At 39.2% G+C, this 20,825-nt stretch overlaps 1 protein-coding gene across 6 annotated transcripts in view; it reads right to left on the bottom strand.

The window, feature by feature from the left end:
- Positions 1-20,825, bottom strand: part of Tnik (TRAF2 and NCK interacting kinase) — a 367,212-nt gene that overhangs the window by 54,742 nt on the left and 291,645 nt on the right. For 4 of the 6 annotated variants that reach the window (XM_010632393.3, XM_010632392.3, XM_019208707.2 and 1 more), the window contains 6 exons: positions 17,072-17,182; positions 16,160-16,246; positions 14,947-15,135; positions 5,843-6,007; positions 3,662-3,901; positions 744-850 (listed from right to left, as the gene is read on the bottom strand). In XM_010632393.3, coding sequence (XP_010630695.1) covers positions 744-850; positions 3,662-3,901; positions 5,843-6,007; positions 14,947-15,135; positions 16,160-16,246; positions 17,072-17,182 — 899 coding nt within the window. The remainder of the gene's footprint in view (positions 1-743; positions 851-3,661; positions 3,902-5,842; positions 6,008-14,946; positions 15,136-16,159; positions 16,247-17,071; positions 17,183-20,825) is intronic. The other 2 variants (XM_010632395.3, XM_010632394.3) reach the window with 1 other exon arrangement.

A 20,825-nucleotide genomic window follows, 5' to 3' on the forward strand; every position in this document is an offset into this window, starting at 1 on the left:
TAGTGAAAAAGCTGAGGGAAGCTTGATGAACGACAGCAATGATGGCAGCAAACAGCATCTGTTACCACACCAAATCTGCTCAGATGCTGTAAAGATATTTACTTTCCGGCTTCTCCAAGGACCTCTACACAAGCCAATGGGAGTGAATGCAATTTCCCATCTGCAAAAATATACATCGACGATGGAAAATTCTGGAAGGAGAACACACACAGCAACAGCGGAAGCAGAGCTGTATTTCAGGGATCCTGCGTGACGACAAGGAGGTGATTTTCTCACTGGAGCTGGACTTTCTCTACTCGCAAGCTTCAGAAGCTCTGAAGTTGGTCACTGTTTCCCTGGCAATTGCTTTTTACCATCTCAGTCATTCCCACGGTATATTTTTTGACCTGATAAAAATAATTTCAAAAGTCTATTTCACTCTGCTGATTCCATCAAATGGTCTCAGAAGTAAATGGTTTGAAGTATTGCATTTATGTGTTCATTTTTACCCCAGATTTTAAAAACTGTCAGTTAAAGTATACTTGATTGGCTTCTGGACTGCCTCATTCATTCACTGTACACTGTACACTGCTTTCTAAAATCTATTGAAAGCACATGTTCTAATCATGAAAACTTACAGTGGAGGTAGGTGGCAACTCCACATGCTTTGGAAGTGAATTCAGAAAACAGACACTTTTTAGAACAACAGAATGACAGCAATGGGTGGGGATTCTTCCTTCACCCTGGCCTCCTTCCTTCCTTACCTTGCTCTGATGGGTTGAGATCCTAGTCTGGGTCCCAAAGCACTACCATTTCCAGGTGAATTCTTCCTGGCTAATGCCGGGGATATAGAAGTTGTTCTCTGAGGCACCTGGAGGAAAACCAAAATGCAGAAATATTTTTCCATAACAGAGCTTCCACAGGCTACAGTCTGAAAAACTTATTTCTTTCACAAGATTTGAAGTTACAAAAATTATTTGAAATATGAAGGAATTATCTTTTAGTCCTCAAAAAAATATTAAACTTTCTATAAAAAAAAAAAAACCAAAGAAGAGTCTAGCGGCAGAAAGTAGTGAGACACACTCAAAACCATTCAGCAGGGTCATTTTAGGTCTTAAATTTAAAGACAGATGAATAATTCTGCTTTATTGAGCGGTAAGAAGTTAACTTCTCTTTTTGGAGAGCAAGAGTGGCACATATCAGAAACCTCTTTGTAGCAACCTCATTGGAAGTTTCATCAAACAAGAGCCACTGTGATAAAGCCAACTTTCCCTTTTAGTTCCCATCACAACTAAAGAATATTATAAAATCTGATAAGAAACTGGGATATCAAGGTAGAATTACAAACATTCAATCACAAGTCAATGGGCTCAGAGAACCCTACTACAATAGATACTGCATATTTCTAATCAACTTGAAAATACTAATTAAAACCCCCAAATCCAAAACACCAGGCAGTTAGCAAATTCACCACAAAACCACATAAATACTGAAAATACTGGAAGGATGTTCAAAAACCCTGAGTGAGTACCATTAACACTGTGAGGCACAGTTAGAAAATGCATTGTCCCATTTGACCCATCTGTTCCCCTGCTGAGTATCTTCCCCTAAGAATTAGAGTCATAACACAGTAATATATGTGCACCCATGTTCACAGAAGCACAATTTGTAATAGCTAAAACTTGGAAACAGCCCAGGAGCCCATCAACTAGAGACTGGATAAAGAAAATGTTTGTTTTTTTTTTAATATAAAATGGAGTAGTACTCAGCCATAAAGAATGAGAAATTAGAGACATTTATAGCTACGTGGATGCACACTGAGACGATACTCTTAAGTGAAATAAGCAGGACACACATGTGTAAACACTGAATTGTTTCTCTAGTGTGAGAAACTGAAAGTGTAAATAAAGATCAAAAGATATAATAGATAATATGAAATCGGAAGAAAAGAGGCAAAGGGGAAGGGGAAATAGGAGGAGTAGGGGAAAGGAAAGAAGGGAATGGAATTACTATGAGAAAATGAAAAAAAGGGAGACAAAACCTCCGTAGATAGGGAGGGAGGGAGGGGCTGAAAGGAGGGCAGGGGGATGGGGAAAAAATAAGAACCAAGATGGATTATGTAAAGGTGCAAATTTCCAATGATGAATGTCATTATGTTGTATACCTTAAATGTACCAATAAAATTAATTTAAAAAATGTATCATTAGCTTAGCAGGAAAAGCCTAAGGTTAAATTTTTAAAAATGTCTCCTTTTAAGATACTACAGATTCTTTTCAGAAAGAAGGTCAAATACTAAAAGTGCACCAAATAAGGACACAATTTTAAAGAACCATATGAATTCTAGTATAGAAAGTTACTTTCAAGGTAAAGTGGTACCCTTTGTTTGGAAAACTAATTTATGATTATAATTTATTTCAACATAAAGATAAGTCTGAAGCGAAGCAGAATGGCCAAATTAGTGTCACCACCGGTTCTAATTAAACATTGCTACTGCTATTTTTCCTGCTTATTTTTGTAAACACAGCTATTTGTAGAGAAGAACCTAATAAATTAGTAAATCCTAAATCTTTGAATTGGCCTAAAGTTGCTTCCCAGCATTTCAAATGCATGCATGTATGGTTTCAGAATGGACCAATAGCTTCCCCTTTCAGTCTCTGCAGCTCCTGTGCCTGTCTTATTTTCCTCCCTAAAGTTTGGTTCTAAGAAATCTTTTCTGATGAAAGTTCTGCTTTCACAAAAGGACATCAACAACAAAAAAGCCATTATCAGCTATGTTCATGTTCCAAATAATGGAACTCTTGGAGTAATATTCTTTTGAGAGGATGAAAAATATTTCTAAATCACTAAATAAAAGCTATTATTTTTTGTGGAATTAATAATGACATTATTTCTTGGAAATTGTGAGACATTCTATTTGTCGCCACTCCTGAGGCTGAACTCAGGAGAAAGAGGATTCCTGAAACAAAAGAATCCAATAAAAAAAGATCTTCAGTGTTTTGAAAAATTTACAGGTTACTTGTAGCAAATGCAAAGCTATAGTCCAGAATATATCTGGGGAAAAGTAATAGCTTTGTGTACGAAAACAGAAGAAAAAGAACCTCAAAACTCAAGACTGTTCCATCCAGTGAGAAGACTGGGTTTTCTGCCCTGAAGTTTTATTTTCAGTCATTAACTGAGGCTGGAATTGAATCATGACTTATCCTAAAAGGGGCTTTCCTTAAATGGACCAACTAAAATATTCTAGGAGCAGTGGTACCTACTGGACCCATGAAATCTAGTTTTACTTTGTATGGTTAAAAATAGGAATCAATGAACCTTTTACTTAGAGTAGATCCAGTCATCAATGAAAACATCCATTATTTTGCTTTTTAGTATGAGTAGTAAAATTGTCTAGGGTGCTTGCATCGAGAGTTCTAATTCTGGAATAAGGGACATATACTTGAAAGTCATTCAGATTACCCAAATCTTAGTTCTTTCAGGGGAAAAAAGAAATTCAGAAATGATAAATGATACTGCAGCTCTTAGCTTGGGAATAAGGAGGAGGAGGAATAGTGCCCTGGCATTATCACATTCTTTATTATTACAAAGGTCTGCAGTAGTGTTGGTAATGATGACCAATGACAATGATGAGATGATGATGATGGTGATGATGATAAAAACACACTGATAATGGTAACGTTACCTTTGGTGGAATATCTTCTTCCTGTCGTAACCAAGAGCTTCGGTCAAACTTCTCAATGCGAGTGGGGAGAGGAGGGTTTTCAGAGGTGGGATCTGAGTTCTGGCGTGACATCTCAACACGGTGAGAGGTCACGTTCAGAGCCTCCTGAAATCCAGAGAGGCCTTTTGTGGGCTGCTCATGCACCGACTGAGAGGCGGTCAAGGCAGGTCCCTGGGATTTTACAGCCACCAGCTGTGGGATCTAAGCACAAGCCAACATTAGGGTAGCATGATTAGAAGCAAAAGCAGATACACTCACATCTTAACTATTAAATATTTCTTGTGGTCATATTTAAAGTCATGCATTCTCTCACTGAAATTGTGAGCCTTTTAGAGAAGTCATTAAATTTGGATAGCAGATATGCATTTTTTAATGACTAGTTAAACTTATCCTCCTACTTCAAGAAGCTCAGCTTCTCATGGAAGTCATGCTCATCATGTCCCTAAGCCTCAGTTTATGCCTGACCCATGGAAGGTGTTCAGTAAGTCTGGGAAAAATCTAGAGTGCTTTTTAAATTGAATTGTTACCTCAACAAACATTAATTTAGTATCTGCTTTATACGAGGACCCATAATACTCTCTTGGTTCTGAAGTTTCAGTTGGAATGTTATTAATAACAATTCAAAGGAAATCCTCAAAGCCTCATTCTGCTGGATATTATACTTCAACCAGAACAGAACCAGTGAAATTTATACAAAAATTAAAAAGCACTAAATATAGAAAGTATATCATTAAAACAAAGAACATTAAAGTATCTAGTATAAAACACAATCTACTTTAAAGAGTCTAAAAACAAAAACTGAAGTGTCTGAAAAATATTCAATTCATCATCTGTCACAGGATATCTACATTTTTTTTAAGGCTATCTACATTTTCATTTCTTAGCCATTTTCAGAAAGTAAGTTTTCCCCATCATAGCACTGTTACAGGGCAAAAGTACCACTTAAAGACAAGTTAAGGGTTTTACAAGAGGATATCTGTGTGTCAAAAGAGAAGTTACTGTAAGACTATGTCTTTTTGGAAGGTAGGCATGAAAGAATTCTATACACATAAAAACAATCATGGGAAGACCTGTTAAGCTGGCCAATGCTCGAAAATCTTGGATCTAATCTATTAGAGGTAAACTTAAGACACAAAGAATACTTGATTTTATCACTACTCTTTAAAACTCCAGTAAAAACAGCATTATATATTTCAAAAGTGACCTCAAAATATATTGTGGAAATCTTAATTCAGGTAGATGCCTGGAATAAATTTAAGATACTTGGACAAAAAAAAAATCATCACCTTTATTGTTTTATAGAATTCCATACTCTATTTCACAATATTTTTCATTTTGGGGATATACAGTGGTATAATTTAAAAGTCCTACAGAGCTTCCAGAAATTTCCCCCTTTCCCAAACGTGAAGAAATCTCTTTTCCTTCCCAAGTAGCTTACAACAGTGATTCTCAGACTCTGAAGGGCAGTAGAATCACTTGGAAGGACTGTTAGCCACTGACTGTCAGGCCCCACCCAGTATTGCTGATTAGCAGGTCTGAAGTGGGCCTGAGAATCTGAATTTCTATCAAGTCCCTGGATAATGTTGATCTAGGGGTCCAGTGACTACACTTGCAGAACCACTAGCTTTGAAGATGCAATTTCATTATACCAAGTCCACTGAATGTTTTTCCAGTTTCAAGCTCTAGCCCAAGTCGCAAGGAAGACAATGTGCACATACGTCATACCACACAGGTCTGACTGTCTCAGTTCTGGCCAATCGATGGCACACGTGCCAAGTAGATGTCTGTATCACGGAAAGCTGTAAAAGGTTCACCATCACAGGTCTCCATGAATTTTAGTTTTGGTAATTATTAGAAAAAGGATGCTTGTCTTTACCTTGCAGAAACTCTTTAGAATTTCCAAGAGAGACCAATCTACCAAGAAGCGACTTCGTAGTTGAATCAAAGTTAAGTGTGATGCTTCTTCTTTTTCATCTATTCCTCCACTCTTCACATTCAATGTGCCTCATAGGTGATTGTAAATTCTATATCACAGTTATCAACTAATTTACCTTAAGCTCTAATCCATGTTATAATTCCTTGGGCTTTTAGTACGTTTTATTGTACACCCTAATCTCCAGTGAAACAAAAGAGAAACTATACCTGGGGATCAACAGGTCTGAGCATAGGGGGTGTTCGAGCAGGCTGAACCCCACTAATGCTGAAGGACTCCGACCTTGGGGGCAAGTTGGGGTCAGAAATCCTGTTGGCAACCTTGTGAGGCATGGCAGGTGAACTCTGCCGGTTGAGTCTTGACCGTTCTTCTACCTACAAGCCAAAGAAGGAGAGAACCTCAGTGGATAGAAGTTAATTCATTTTTGAGGAAGGATTTTCTGTAGTCACTTGCACAGCCATTTTTGCGTTTGTCTGATCAAGTTCCAGAGACAAAAGTCCTCATTTTTGCTCCACATCAACAATTTGCAAAAAAATTTGCTCTCTGGATTTTTCAAAACCAGAGCAAACACTACTAGCTGGCAACAACAACAAAAGTGCAGAACATCCAAGCCATGACCTTTCTGTTTATTACCCATTATCTTACTTCACTTGGCTGAGAAGACAGGGCCTGCTAAGAGCCTACCTTGCCCTGACTGGGATATCTCGCTGATTGGTCACAACGCCATGGGTCAGGGAGGGAGACGGTTTGTACCCTAGATAATCAAGGGGAACTGCAGCAGGCATTCAGGCTTGGGGAAAATAGTAAGTTGCATTGGGTTGACTCATGGGACAGGAAGGGGAAGAACCCCAGGGAGGGCTGACAAGAGGCTGACAGTAAGGGCACAAACCCTTACTTCCTCACATAACTGCTGATAGGCAAGTGGGAGTTCCAGGCTGCCTGGTAATGAGCATGGCCTGTCTTATACAGACTTCCTGTATCATTTTCTTTTTCTCTCTTTAGGGATCTTTCTTTTCAGTTGTCGCTCGCTGCTCCTTAAAATACATTGCTCCTCCTCACTCTTTCCCTTCCCAGCTTCGGCTGCACTGCTTGACCTCCCCCGTCTCCTCCTTGTGTGTGCACCAGTGGAGTTTCTTCTTGCTTCCCCTCCTCTCTACCTCCCACCCTCTCCCCTCTCGTCCATTTCATTGTCCTGTTCTGCTCTGTCTTCTAGGGTCTCTCTTAACTCAAAGCAGGCAACTGAGCCCCAGCATCTCAAAGGGAGAGAAAGCAGATAAAAGTTGCCCTTGGGACCTATTTACAATGACTGTTGCAGAGGACAATTTTAAAGACAAACTTAGGTCAGCAAGATGGATACTGCAAGACATGATGTAAGATTGCAGGCAGCTTCCAGAGATCTGAGACTTTTCCCATAGATCCATCTTGTCCTGTTTTATTTTTCCTTCTGGTCAACTTGAGTATCCAAATGTGTCAGGACAGTGCTACCATGCTCCCTACCTTGACGAGTGGACCTAATTCTCTTGAGTTGGCTTAATTTTCAAGTCTGTCTGCATATTTTTGTGTAGCAGCTAATAGATTTTTTCTAATTTTATGCCTGATTTGAAATAAAAATTCAAAAGTGCTATTGTTTTCCATACTCTCTACCCATTTTGAATTTTTCTGGGGGCAGACTTCATCTCCTATACAGAATAAGTCTGTTTTTTAAACTACCATATTAAACACAAATATTTAAACATGATAAGATATACCACAAATTAGAAGGCAACCCTCTTGACTCTACTGAGGGCTAATTTTGATATCTTTTCCCCCACCATGGCTGTGCAAAGTACATACAACTGGATTCAATTGACTTTGGATTTGAAATTCCACGTCCCAGAAGCTCACCATACACCAGAGAAGATAAGCTGTAGAAAGCCAGGAACATACACCAGAACATGTACACTTTGTATGTCATATGTGCAAAGAATTATACTAGCCATAATCATCTGGCTATTTTATTGAGCAAAAGAACAAGGTGTCCTTGACATAAAACCACAAAGGAAAAGTCCTGCAAAGGGAGCAAAAGGTAAATTGAGACCAAGGTATGCAATGTACTGCTTCCCAAATATCAGACTCTTTGTTTTTTGTTTTTTTGTGTGTGTGTGTTTTCTTTTCTTTTCTTTTTTCTAGGCTCTTTGAAAAGAAGGTACTTCTAGACAATTGGTACTGGTGGAATTTTCTTATTTTCTTATTTCCAGAAAAAACTGTTAATAGGTAAATGACATGTATATACATCTCTTACTCCCTAACTCTTACTATCCCAGTCACTGATGTCTGAGCTGTGGAACCCAAGAGATTCAGAAACACTTCAGATAAACACCCAGGTACGCACCATCTAGCCATGTGTTAGCCTAAATTCAGGAACCAAATGTATTCAGAGAATGGGGAATACTTCTAATCATTATTATTATTTTAACTGTAAAATATACTGTTTTAAATACACATTCAGAATCTGTATACTAAAAACCAATGGTAGAAAAGACTTTATCTTGAGCAAAGTAATCATTTTGAAGATAATTCTTTGGGCAACTGACAACAATGTTCCAGTAAAGCAAGCACCTTTGAAAGTAATAGAATTATAGGTCACATGGGACCCTAAAGATGTCATTAGAAGTGAACAAGGAAGAGAGTGAGGTACTGATGTTCAGACAATGAATGGGCTTCAACAGTTGTGAATAGATGTTACAAATGTACTCCTAGAAAATTTTCCTGTGCTTTATATCAGCTTGCACACTAAATTCTACCGTTAGTATGTTTCAGTCTACAGACGCTAAAATGTATAAATAATCAATTGTTACAGTTCACAAATTATTTCAGGATGGGTCCAGTGTGCCATACTTTTCTGACTTGGAGTTTGCCCAAAGAAATTTGAAAATTTATGAGAGAGTTGTAAAAATGAGGCAGCTTGTCTACATATTTGGTATCTTTTTGAAATATTTTTTTTTTGAATTTTGATTTTTTTCCCAGTGCTGGGGATTACACCCTGGGCCTTAGTGCTTGCTAGCCAAGTACTCTACCACTGAGTTACATCCCCAGCTATATTTTGTCTCTAAAAAAATAATAATTGTCCTGCAGTAAACAAGGCAGAAACTACTGCTTTAGAAGGTAATGTTGCCTGACTGCTTTGCACCAAAGATCACCTCTAATACTGGACTAAAGATACCAAAGCAAATGCTGGAAGTGATGCTTCACAGTGGTAAAGCTGGATAGTGTGTCTGGAACTGGGCCCTTCTGAATATTTTGTTACCAAGCAGAGGTGTTCTCCTGATTTATGATGACACATGTCTACTCATGGTAAAGAAATATATATATATATATATGTATATGTATATGTATATGTATATATGTGTGTGTGTGTGTGTGTGTGTGTGTGTGTGTGTGTGCACACATGCATGGGACAAAAAAAGAAAGTGGTCCTTTCCCTGCAGAATAAGTATATATGCCATTAAAAATGGGGCATAATCAAGACATGTTTCCATCTACCTCAGGATGCTCATAGAAGTCTAGCTAAGCTAGCAGGGCATTGGCTCCAATTTCCTGAAGCTAAGAAGATGTAAAATATCAAGAGCACCACTCACAGTGTTCTAGTGACATCAGGCATAGGGTGTCCAAAATATAACCACAATGATCTGTGACAAAGGATTTCTAATTGGCAGGATTATTAGAGCAAAAGAGTATAAAAGATTAATAAATTTCACTACCAAGGTAAATTTTCTATTTATTAAAAGAATTGTTTTAACATGCAAACTAAAATAACTTGGTTTCAATTACCTCTGTAAAAATACTATATTATCACTATAGCATTTCAGGGAGAAAGAAAACAAATAACCATTCTCAGAAATAATATTTTGTTTGAGACAGGGTTGTAGTGTCCACTGGATTCTTTAAGCATACTATCTAAAGCCTATGAGATGTACCTTGGCTACAAAAAAAAAAAAAAAAAAAAAAAAAAAAAAAATAATTTGATGATGACAAGAGTCACAACAAATTTTAAAATAAATAAAAACATAAGCATATAGAGAATGGTTGTATCAGTGTCATTTGTCAAGTTGTTTTGTTCATTTCATGACTGAACCCAGGGCCTTCATTCTGAGCCACATCCACGGCCCTCTATTTATTAGTTATTTATTTATTTTGGTGCCGGGGATTGGACTCAGGTCCTTATGCTCACAAGGCAGGTGGTGGAGCCACTGAGCTAAATTCCCAGCCCTGATTTGCACATTTGAAAACAACTGGTAAGTTATAATAGCTTACTTCACAATAACGAGTATCTGTTGAGCATCTCAAAATAAAATTACAGAACTGATTTCAAGAAAGTTGACAAAGTATTCTTACTCATTCTTACTATGTCACATGGGTGCATTTTAATAATAATATTGTAATAGTATTTTTACTATGTCATGTGGGTGTATTCAATAATGTTACATGGTGTTGAGTTCTTGGGTCTATCCAGGGCTTAGAGGGCCTTACTTTGCTGAATCAAATAAACATAATGGTATGGAATTTCATTTCTTTTCTGTAAGTGAACAAAATAGCTTGTTTTTTTGTTTTTTTTGCATTTTTTCCAGCAAAGATGGAGCAAAAAAAAAAAGAAAGAAAGAAAAAAAGAAATCAGTAAGTAACTTTTTAAGTGCTCATTAGACACTTTGACCCTGTGTCACTGGCACATAAAGGGCTGAGTCATGTGGTTTTTTGGTAGTTCCACACAGGCAGACTGTTACTGAGTAATGGGGTTGTCCCTTCCCTGGGGCACTTTAGAGCATCCAGAGACTCAAGCATATGGAATGCTTAAAACACAATCTTGTCTAAAGATGAAAGACTAGATTACTTTTCCAAGATTTATGTCCAAGAAGTATTCCAAAAAAAAAGCATAGAACCCATGTGAATGAAGCATATAACTTAAAAGAAATGAAGTAAGCCATTAGCAAATTGAGATGAGAAATAAGTGCTCATCTGTCTCTGGGAAGAGGTGACTGAGAAGATGGGGGTGGACATGAACTGGTCATGTGAAATCCAAATCAGAAACAACAGAGAAAAAACACTTATTACTTGTGGGTGGCAATGGGTGTGGGAACAAAATATGAGCATGTTGAGTAACATGTTTTATTCACATTGGTCCAATGCCTGCTGTTTAAATGGCATGTGTACATTAACCCTCCTGTGAAGGAAAGCAGATTACTGTATCTCAGGAAGGCCATGTGACTTGCCCTGGTCACATGCCAGGAAATGGAAGAACCTGAACTCAAATATATTCCTTACTATTTCCTTCTAGATTTTTTTTTTTTTTTTTTTTTTTTTTTTTTTTTTTTTTTTTTTTTTTTTTTTTTTTTTTTTTGGTACCAGGGATTGAACTTGGGTCCTTGCGCTTGCAAGGCAGGCCACCGAACCACTGAGCTAAATCCCTGGCCCTAGATTTTCTATATTAACTTTTAAGACACATAATCAGAAACTGAGGACCAGATGGAGATCTGTAAACTCCCTAAATGGTACTTTGGGATACTCATATAAAGTAACTCATATAAAAAGGGAAACAATTGGTGTTGAACAGAGAAATCCAAATGGAGAAGTTTTTATACATAGGGATTTCAAAATCCAGTAGGCTGATGGGAAATAAAGAGATGTCTTGGCCCTGATCACATTATTGTTTGCCAAATAAAACTAAGACCAGATGACTGTTATGTATTTCAGAGAAAGTACATGATGGAGTGTTAAAAATGATAATACAATCTCACGCAGAATTCATGTAAATAGAGCATTCTGGAACTGCTGTGTGTTGGTGCAAAAAAAATTTTAGCTATATAGGGTGGGAACGGGGGCACACAGAATTATTTCCAGGCTGGGGCAATTACATGTCATTTTAAGGTATATGAGAAAGAAAAAGGATCTCTACCACACAAAAAATGAGAAAAAAAGACATTTTCTTTCAGCCGATGTTCAACACATCACACGGATGCTTTTACAGAACAAATCTGATTTCAATCTCAATCCAGAAATAGTACAGAATTTGAAAATGGAGAGTATTTTCCCCTTCATTCTTTTAATGCAGATATTAATGTTTCTTTGTGGCTGAGATTTGAAAATGAAAGCCAATGCACCATTCAGGACAGATATAATGCTCAGGAAAAAGTGAGTGGGAAGAGCTCAACAAGGTTGATAAATGATCATGCTTTTTCCTTTGTTCTTATTGCATCCAACAAATTAATCAAAAAAGCAACAAGAAAATTTACAATCACTTCTTTTTTGCAAAATGAAGAGACAAGAACACAAAAGGCAAAGCATTACAATATGACATTGTTGATGAAAATTGCTGATTTTTAATGAGGAAGAAAAGAGATGAAAGGTACTGAAATATTGAAAAAAACAAAAAAAATCAAGTGGACAGGACAGTATAGAGCAGAGTTAGAAAGAAAATGCTGGAGCAGGTTACGGAATGGTGGAAGATGGCTGAGTGGTGACTTCCTCGGCACATGGGTCCAAAATGACCAGATCCTATGTCATGGAAGACAGTGACATGGGCACAGTTGCCTGCTCTTCTCTGGTAAGGATGTTTTCAAATTTATATCCTGGCAGTTCAGGTATTGGGACAAGAAGATGGTACCTATTTATTCTGTCTCCGTAGAACTCAACTCAGGTTTTCTTATTAGTTGATAGTTAAGACACTGACAAGCTTTAAATTCTGTTCATATATGAAGTCTTGAAACACGTGTTACTGTTTGGCTTTGAACCCCACCTTCATAATACAAGAAAAGACAACTGTAAATAATGCTTTAGAAGAAAAGTGTGTACACTGCTGATGAGAAGCATTACAAGGTCAAGAAGATAGAGCTTCTAACACACATTTTTCTTCCCAGTTTAAGAAGTAAGTGTTAAAAAAATAATGTGTCAAAACAAGCCAGACAATTACTCATTCTTATTTGTATACTAGTTGCTCCAATCCCAAATCAGCACTGTCAATCCTTCTATCACCTCTATATTTTCTTTCTTCTAAAATATAATCCCCCAATCTAAGACCTGCAGAGTGTTTAGTGAGTACCCTGATGGTTAGTTATGTTACCCACATCCAGGAGGATAGGACTTAATACAAACTCCCCACTGACTGTGCCACATAGGTCTGAATATGCACAAAGGGAACAGCATCAGTTATTAGGAAGTCAGCGACGTTCTGGGCCACGGACCCTCATATCAGGAGTACCTGGTGACACAGCCATGTTGTTTGCATACCCCACTGCTAGTTTTCTTTCATTGGTAGAAGCCTGTCCAGGAAAATTAGGAAGTCTAGAGACTAGCCTTGGTGGCATCTGCACAGATTTGTCCCTAGGGGTGCCAGGACTTCTGAGTGTAAGGGAACTCTGGGTTAGTTCTGTATAGAGAGGTTATGCCAGAAAACAGAAAGAGAGGGACAAACAGCAGTCAGGAAACAATGAAATCAAAGTGGACAAGTTGGATGAGGAAAAGAAGTAGAAACTTCTCCATGCTTTCCCTCCTCTTCTGGTACATTTGTGCATGAGGGAGCTGCCAGGGGGAAAAAGGAGTCCTGGAATGTTTTGCAAAGACCCATAGCATGACAGGATCTGCATGTGTCCCTTTTCTAAACCCATACTTGGGGCTGGGAATGCTGAAGGCCAGGCAGTCACACATCAGGTGAATTCATGTCCCTCCTGCCCTGAAGTCCATGTGAGTCTCTAAGGCCCTCTCTAATTGCCCTCATGGACACGTGAAGGCTTGTCACTTTGCAGATTCTTGGAGAGGGCACCCACACATCCTTAGATCCTAACTCTGGAGTTGGGTTACACTCTTGAGGGTGAGAGCATTTTGGCCAGCTCACTATGGTCCGTGAGGTTTTTTGAGGCTTAGTTCTTCCAAACAAAGCCTAACAGGAAAAGCTGGTCCCTGTTTCTTCTGAAAGTGATGCTCAAAAGGAGTTTTGATCTGGAATTGTTTATCCCTGAAGGTGCTACTGGCCTTAGCTTTGTAGTGGCCAGTTTCTCACCTTTCTAAGTACCTTCTGTGGTTAAGACCTGTGTGTCTGGCTTATCCAAGGATTTCTACTTGGCATGGGTAGAAAATGCCTTATCAGTGTAGGAAAATGGTGTACCCCAACAGCTAGGAGACAGGTCAACTGCTGCTTAGCAGCATAATGATTCTGCTAGATTGGTAGTGCAAGTGAACTTTTAAGGGGTCATTGCTCTACCTGGGAGTAAGATCACAAAAGTGAATTACTGCTTAAGAGAAATAGGCAGCTGTAACAGGAGTAAGTATGAATCATGTTTATAGACTGTAAGAGAAAGTGACCAAAAGTGTTCCTTGTCTGAAATCAAAATAATTTTCTTTCCAGATTTAGTATTTTTAATTTGTAAAAGAAAAAGGTTATTTTCATTACAATAGTGTGTGATCATTACAAAGAGTTTATAAAACATATAAAGATATAAAAAACTTTAAGAAGAAAATCAATTTTCAAATTTCCACTTCCTATAACCACCATAATTAGCAATAGGACAGCATCATTTCAAGAATTTTCTATATATACATAAAATAGGATAGAAAAATTTTAAAATTGGTAAAAATAGGATCTTTTGTAAGAAATTTGGATTTGGTGATATTATAGTCTAGATAACTTGAAAAAAAAACTACCTACTAATACCTAATGAAGCTAGATAAAAATATGAACTAACCCCAAACATCCTTTTAAATGACTAGCTATGGTCAAGAGAAGATAAAAGAAATCACTAGGTGACACAAATAATGACATAAAAGAAAACCAGAGTACCATCTACATCCTGACACAGTGACTTCTGAAAGGTTGGTTGATCTTGATTGGAATTACAATTTTGTTTGTTTTCTTATTTAGTAATCATCTCTTTTTCAAATAGCTTTTAGTTAGATTTTTAAATACAGGAAATGATTCTGCCTAGAATCTCCCAAATCCCACATCACATAGTTCCAAGGGAGAGTCACTAAAAATCCTCATGTCACAAAGTCACCTGGACTCAAATGAGGAAAAAGATTTTTCTACTTCCTGCGGTTGCCTACAAAAATCCACTGTATCTACAAAGACACACACACACACACTCACACACACACACACACCACAGGTGGAATAAAGACACCTTGTTATTTGTCTACAGAAATGATGCCATGTTATTTCAAAGAGCAAAGCATGTCTTTCCATGAACCTCATCCAACTACACAGTGTAGGTTAAACTCTTCACTTGTGGGTGAGCTCATGATGGTTGAAAGCCTGGTTAACAAGATGTGGCCACTCTCATTTACTCACCTCCTTGGCCCATGCTGGCTTCTCACTAGGACTCATCCCTTCCTTGTAATGGTACAGTGGCTTCTTCTCCAGGGGCCTCTGCTCCTGCCGCTGATGCTGAAGAGAAACTAAATAGTCTCTCTCTTGCTTTAGCTGTCTCTGTAGCCTTTCTGCTTGTCTCTGTTCTTCCAATTGCTTGCGCTTATATTCCTGCCCAGATCAGGAAAGAAGAGCAAAGAAAGGGCCAAATTACCACAGGGAAACCACTGGGCAGTAGGAGTAAAGCATGCAATGGAAGTAAAATGAGGCTAAGTAATGAATGACCTTACATTCAAATGGAACTACTGGAGAATGTCAGGGTGTGCACAGAAATTAACTCTAGTCTTACACTGATATCCATGCAAGAACGTGTCATTTAATGAAAGCATTATTGCTTACGGAACAACACCACTTGGAAAATGACTTGTCCCTGATGAATTGCAACGGAGAAAATGGCAATAATGAGGACATTTGGGTGGTTGGCACACAACCACTACAAGGAGTCATACACTTCCTAATTTAGTAATTAAATCATTCAAACATGCATAATTAAGTACAAAGCTAAATAAACTGCCAGAGACAGTACCTAAATCGTCTTTTGTTTAATAAATTTTGGATAGACAGAAACCATTAGCAAGCTTATGTACAGGCTAAAAAATATCAAAATGCCACCAAATAAAAAGTTCCATAAAAAAAATACATGAAGACGCCCATTTGGAGAGCAAAACAATAATAATAAAAAAGTACTTCAAGTGGACGCCACATGCTCAGGGAACACAAAATGTTCCTATCGTAAGAGTAAAGCTAAGAGTCTGCAGATGAAATATGACTGCAGAGGAGAGTGGGTTCTTGTGGAAGAGGGCATTGTGCTGTGATTGTGCTCCAGGATGTTGCAAATGGCCTCAAAGTTACTGTACAATAAACACAGTGGGTCTCAATCGCAATCTGGACTTAGACTAAGGCTGGATTCATGTTAAAGTTTCCTAAATAGATGGAGTTAATAAAGAATGGATAGCAGCTAAATATTAAGTGTATCATAACTTGGCAGAATGGGTCAGGAGATGTACTGAGTTTCTGTGAGATTTTGAGGTCCATGCAGAGCCCCTCTTTTGGGGTGGCGCGTTAGGAGGAGGACACACAGACACACACAGGATGAGCACAGAGCAGGTCCGCTAGCCCATGGCTTTCCCATTACCAGAAGTAGAGCTTGTTCATGCAGTAGCTGCTGCTGCAAGATCTCTAACTGTCTTTGCTCCTCCTCTAACTGTCGCCTGATGTATTCCTGGAGAGGTAGGCAGCAGAGAATTCGGAAGAACAGAAAGAGAAAGAGAGAAAAAGAACCAGTAATTTCAAAAGTGCTAAGAGCTGCCAAACAAAGTGTAGAAGGAAGGAGGGGAAAAAACACTCCAACACCTCCTCATAAAACAGAAAGAGTATGCCACAACAAAGCCAAGCCTTTCAATGGAGTCAGAAGCACAAGCCCTCTGCTTGCAAAAGTCAGCTGAGATGGCTCAGCATTTTACTATAACTACTTGGCATTAATAAACCCAGCCACATTTTAAAGTTTTTCATTATAGGCTCCTCTCTTTATAGACTACCTAGAATTAACAATGCTATAAAGTCCCAAGGCTCCTGTGTGAGCAGCAGGGATAAAATAATCATGGGATGCCATCGTGCCCTGTCACTGCAACATAACCAGCCTGCAGTTTCATTTGTCAGGATGCGATTCTCCAAAGAAAGAGGGGCCTGTGTCAATGACTCAAAGTCACAGAGAACAGAGTTTGCAGGAATAGAGAGGCTCTTCTGAAGCAGTGGAAGAGTAGGAGTTATTTCATTTTCATGCTTCAGTGCTACCTTTCAATCAGAAACCCATGGCTGGGAAGTCAGAAGATCCAGGCACATCAGGGGACTCTGGCCTGGGGAGGAAGCAAGGTTGAATAGAATGGGCATTGCCAAAATTGTTCATTTGACTTGTTGAATAGGTGAGAACAGTTGCTTGAGAAATAATGAAAACCATAACTGAGCCATCCTAGAAGGAGGCGACCCTCATCCCAGAGATGCCTAGTACAGAGTTCACCACGGCCTGCATGGGGCTCTCATGCCTTACCTGCTCATGCTCTGCGCGCCTCCTCTCCTCCTCCCTGCGCATCTGCTCCTCATAATGCCGGCGTTGCTCCCGCTCCTGCTGCTTTCGCAGCTCCTTCTCTCGCCTTTGTTGCTGTGGGGCAACAAACAGATAGCCATGATGGTGACAGCTGGAAGTACTGAGGGTGTTGGGAAATGAGCAGGGAGGGCTGGCCAACTGCAGACACGAGTTCCTAGGAAGAGAAACCTAACTGTCCTGGGGCTCTTCTCTCCTGGGCTACTTGGGGGCATACGGGGATGGGGAGGTGCAGGGAGAGATTCAAGGTCATGCAGAACACCCTGCCATTTATCACCTAAGTGAACCCTGACCACAAAGCTCCTACTGTGTGTGCTCTCCCAGTGGAGGGAGAGATTTTCAAATCAGGGATAGGAAGTACCCATGCTTAATAGGTTTAACACATTTGTTTATTTCTATCTGATTTTCATTGCCTTGGTATTCACAGAAGAAAAAACATTGTTACAAACTCTTACTGTCACACAGAAGACAGAAGACCCAGATTACACATCATCAAACTATGAGACAGCTTCTCAATGCTTATGCCATTTGACATATTTAACACCAAGTAACACAAACATTTTATAGAGAACAAAAGAATCAGAGAAGTGAAGTGATACATCCAAGGCCAGATAGCAACTAATGGCTGAAAGTGCACAGAAGTTACTGACTCCCACCCAGACAACTACCCTCTTTCATGTACCAAGCTGCCTCTTTGTTTTCTGGAGCATTCATTTAAGCCAACGCCAACTTTTAACTTACAGAAGACTTTTATGCTCAGGAATCAGCAGGATCATCACGACCACTGCCATCATCATCTCACAGTTACCTTGGCCCTGACAGTGGACAGGGTTTGAGCACCTTACATGCTTCTTACTAGATATTTTTAAAATGAGAAAATAGAAGCATAGGGGGGTTAAGTAATTGTTCAAGGCCGCGCCCTGTCACTGATGGAGCTTGACTGCAAAGCCAGCGATATGACATTCACACCTAAGCTCAACCGTAACAGTAAATGAAGGGAAAAGAGTGATGGAAAGGTCCCAAATTAATCTGGCTTTTCATCATGCTCTCAGGGAAAGAGACGATTTTAGAAGTTAGAACTATGCCACACAGTTATAGAAGCCAGTGGTTCTCTTTTCTCATGTCTGTCACATTTGGGTACCCAAGGATTGTTTTGGCTGTCCCAGCATCTGGGGAAAATGACTGTCATCTAGCACAAGGGGCCAGTGAAGTCAAACATCCTGCAACATGCAGGATTGTCACAAGATGCAGAATATCTTCTCATGCAGCATGGCCTTAGCACACATTTTGAGAAAGGCTGGAGCCTTTATGTCATATCCCTGTAGGGAACAGACTGGGGCCCATTCTCTTGTTGCATTCTCAACAACCTTTGCTACATGGCTGAAGAAGCACAAGGTGCCTGGAGTAAAGTGGATCATGTCTGTACCACACTGACAAACCAGCTCTATACAACCAGGGGAAGAGTTTTTGTACAAAGCTCTCTGTCGCAGTCACAGCTAAACCAACAATACAGATTCAGATGCCAAGAAGCTCCTGAGGAAGTCTTCCCTCCACAGCCCTCACGGCAGTCCTCCAGATCTGCTGTCTCCCAATAACCTCTGAGTCCTCAGAGATAAGCTGCATCTTCTGAGACTAGGAATCTATCATTTCCAGATTGACAATTACGTGTCCATCTTAGATTGCAGGCGATAGGAAGCCACTGGAGGGCTTCATGAGGCCAAATCATACAATCAGACTTTCATTCTCAGATGCCCCATTGGAGGGGGCCAAGACTGGAAGCTAAAAAGCACTCAAGAGCTCCCATGGATCTAGGCATGAAATAACGGGCATCAATGGTATAAGAAAGGCAGCCTGAGAGTCCCTGCTTATAACCACTGCTTAGGATGGAGTTGCAGCCAAAAGGAAGAAAGAGTGAAAACTCCCCAGATTTCTGGTCACTCTAACAGGACTGAAGTGGGAGCCAAGTTAGAAGGAGAAATTAGAAACAGGCCAAATAAAATAGGCAGAGTTTGGTGATGACAATGGAGCCTGTAAGAATGGGGGGAGCCCTTAGCTAACAGATATGCTGGATAGTGTGACAGAAAAGAACAGGAAAAACAGTGGCATGTTGGTCCAGACATGCAATTATTTATTGTGTAGAAAAATAATACAGGAGGACATGAAAAGAAAACATTATCATAGGAACCGACTGAAAAATTTGGATTACAGACCCAAAACAGAGACATTTCCAACACTCAACTAAAGTAAATTAGTGCCAGTCCAGAGAATTTAATAATTATGTGTACATATCTGGTTCCTGGCAGGAAATAGCCCTAATTTAACTAACATTTCAAGTTTTTAACTCCAACCACTGGTCTCTTTGTGGGAGAAAAGAACAATCAAACCTTTTGAAGATGGAACTGATTTTTATGTGAAGGATTTGCACATTTTCAACTCCTTTGCCAGGAATCAATCCTGTTTTATAATTACATGTCACTCAGGTCTCCATGCAAGGTGTATACAGTATTGATTGCAACTCAGGAAGGTCTGAGCTTCCCAAGTACTCGGCAATTTCTGAGAAAGACACTAAAAATGACTAATAATTAATAATGATCTCACTCAGCTTAGTCTCTACTAACACATGGAGGCATCTGCCAAGGTTTCAGCTCCTGTAGTGAGGCTGGAAAAATAAATTACTCCCCTAACTTTCTGAGGGCACCCTGCCATTTCCCAGCTGCTGTGACTCCATGCTGATGCCTTTCCTGGAAATATATGTTTACTTTCTCTTCTTCCAGGCAAAGGGCTATTGGAAGGACACATTAAAACATGTCAAAGAAGGACCAAGTGCCTGGCCTCAAACAGACACCTTTACAAAGCTTTAATTACTCTCGCTCTCCCCTCAACCTCTCAAAGAGGGCCTTGGCACTGGAACAAAAAAGTTGTTGAACTGAACAGAGGAAGAAACTCAGGGAAAACAAACAAACAAACAAAAATACCCCAACACAGTACCTCTTAAATGCATTGTGGAATTTCCCCTCCTATCGGTACTTATGGACTATATTACATCACCTCTTAACGTTTGTTTGAGTATATTTCAGCAGCTTTGCATTCTAGGTTGGAAGCTACAGTATTTTCAGGTTTCTATTTGATTCCAGCCTTTATCATTCGTTGTTTTTCCACGTAGGACCTGACACTACTGCGATTTGTTGCAGACTGGATAAACAACAGAAGAATAGGCAGACTGGATAAGCAATACAAGAGATGTAAGCCTCACAGAGCTTGAGACTAGACTTGCCTTCCTGTGCTCTTCTTAGCCTTCACAGACTCTCACAGGCCAGAGCATCTTTTCATGCGTGGCACATATGGGCCTTGAAAATGTTCTAAGAAGAGAGCCACCTACCGTTTGTACTGGTGGGATACCTATTTGCTCCTTTAGGAAAAGGCTTGAAATAAAGGGATAGGAGGTTAACATGGAAGGAATAGGAAAGCAGAGACTCAAATAGTATTTTAGATTACATTCATAGTATTCATAATGATAATAGTGGTTCTGCTGTCAAAAAGAATGGCAACCAACTACTCTAAAAATCTCAGCAGATACATCACCTGTGTTGAACAGCTTAGAAGTATATTTTCTTGGAGACATTGCAAACAGTTATAGTCCTTACAATTAGACGTTCAGTGACTGTTACTAGCTTTTTTTTTTTTTTTTTTTTTTTTTTTT

Source organism: Fukomys damarensis, unplaced genomic scaffold, assembly GCF_012274545.1.
Source record: "Fukomys damarensis isolate Sample0158 unplaced genomic scaffold, DMR_v1.0_HiC HiC_scaffold_12, whole genome shotgun sequence".
Taxonomy (NCBI): domain Eukaryota; kingdom Metazoa; phylum Chordata; class Mammalia; order Rodentia; family Bathyergidae; genus Fukomys; species Fukomys damarensis.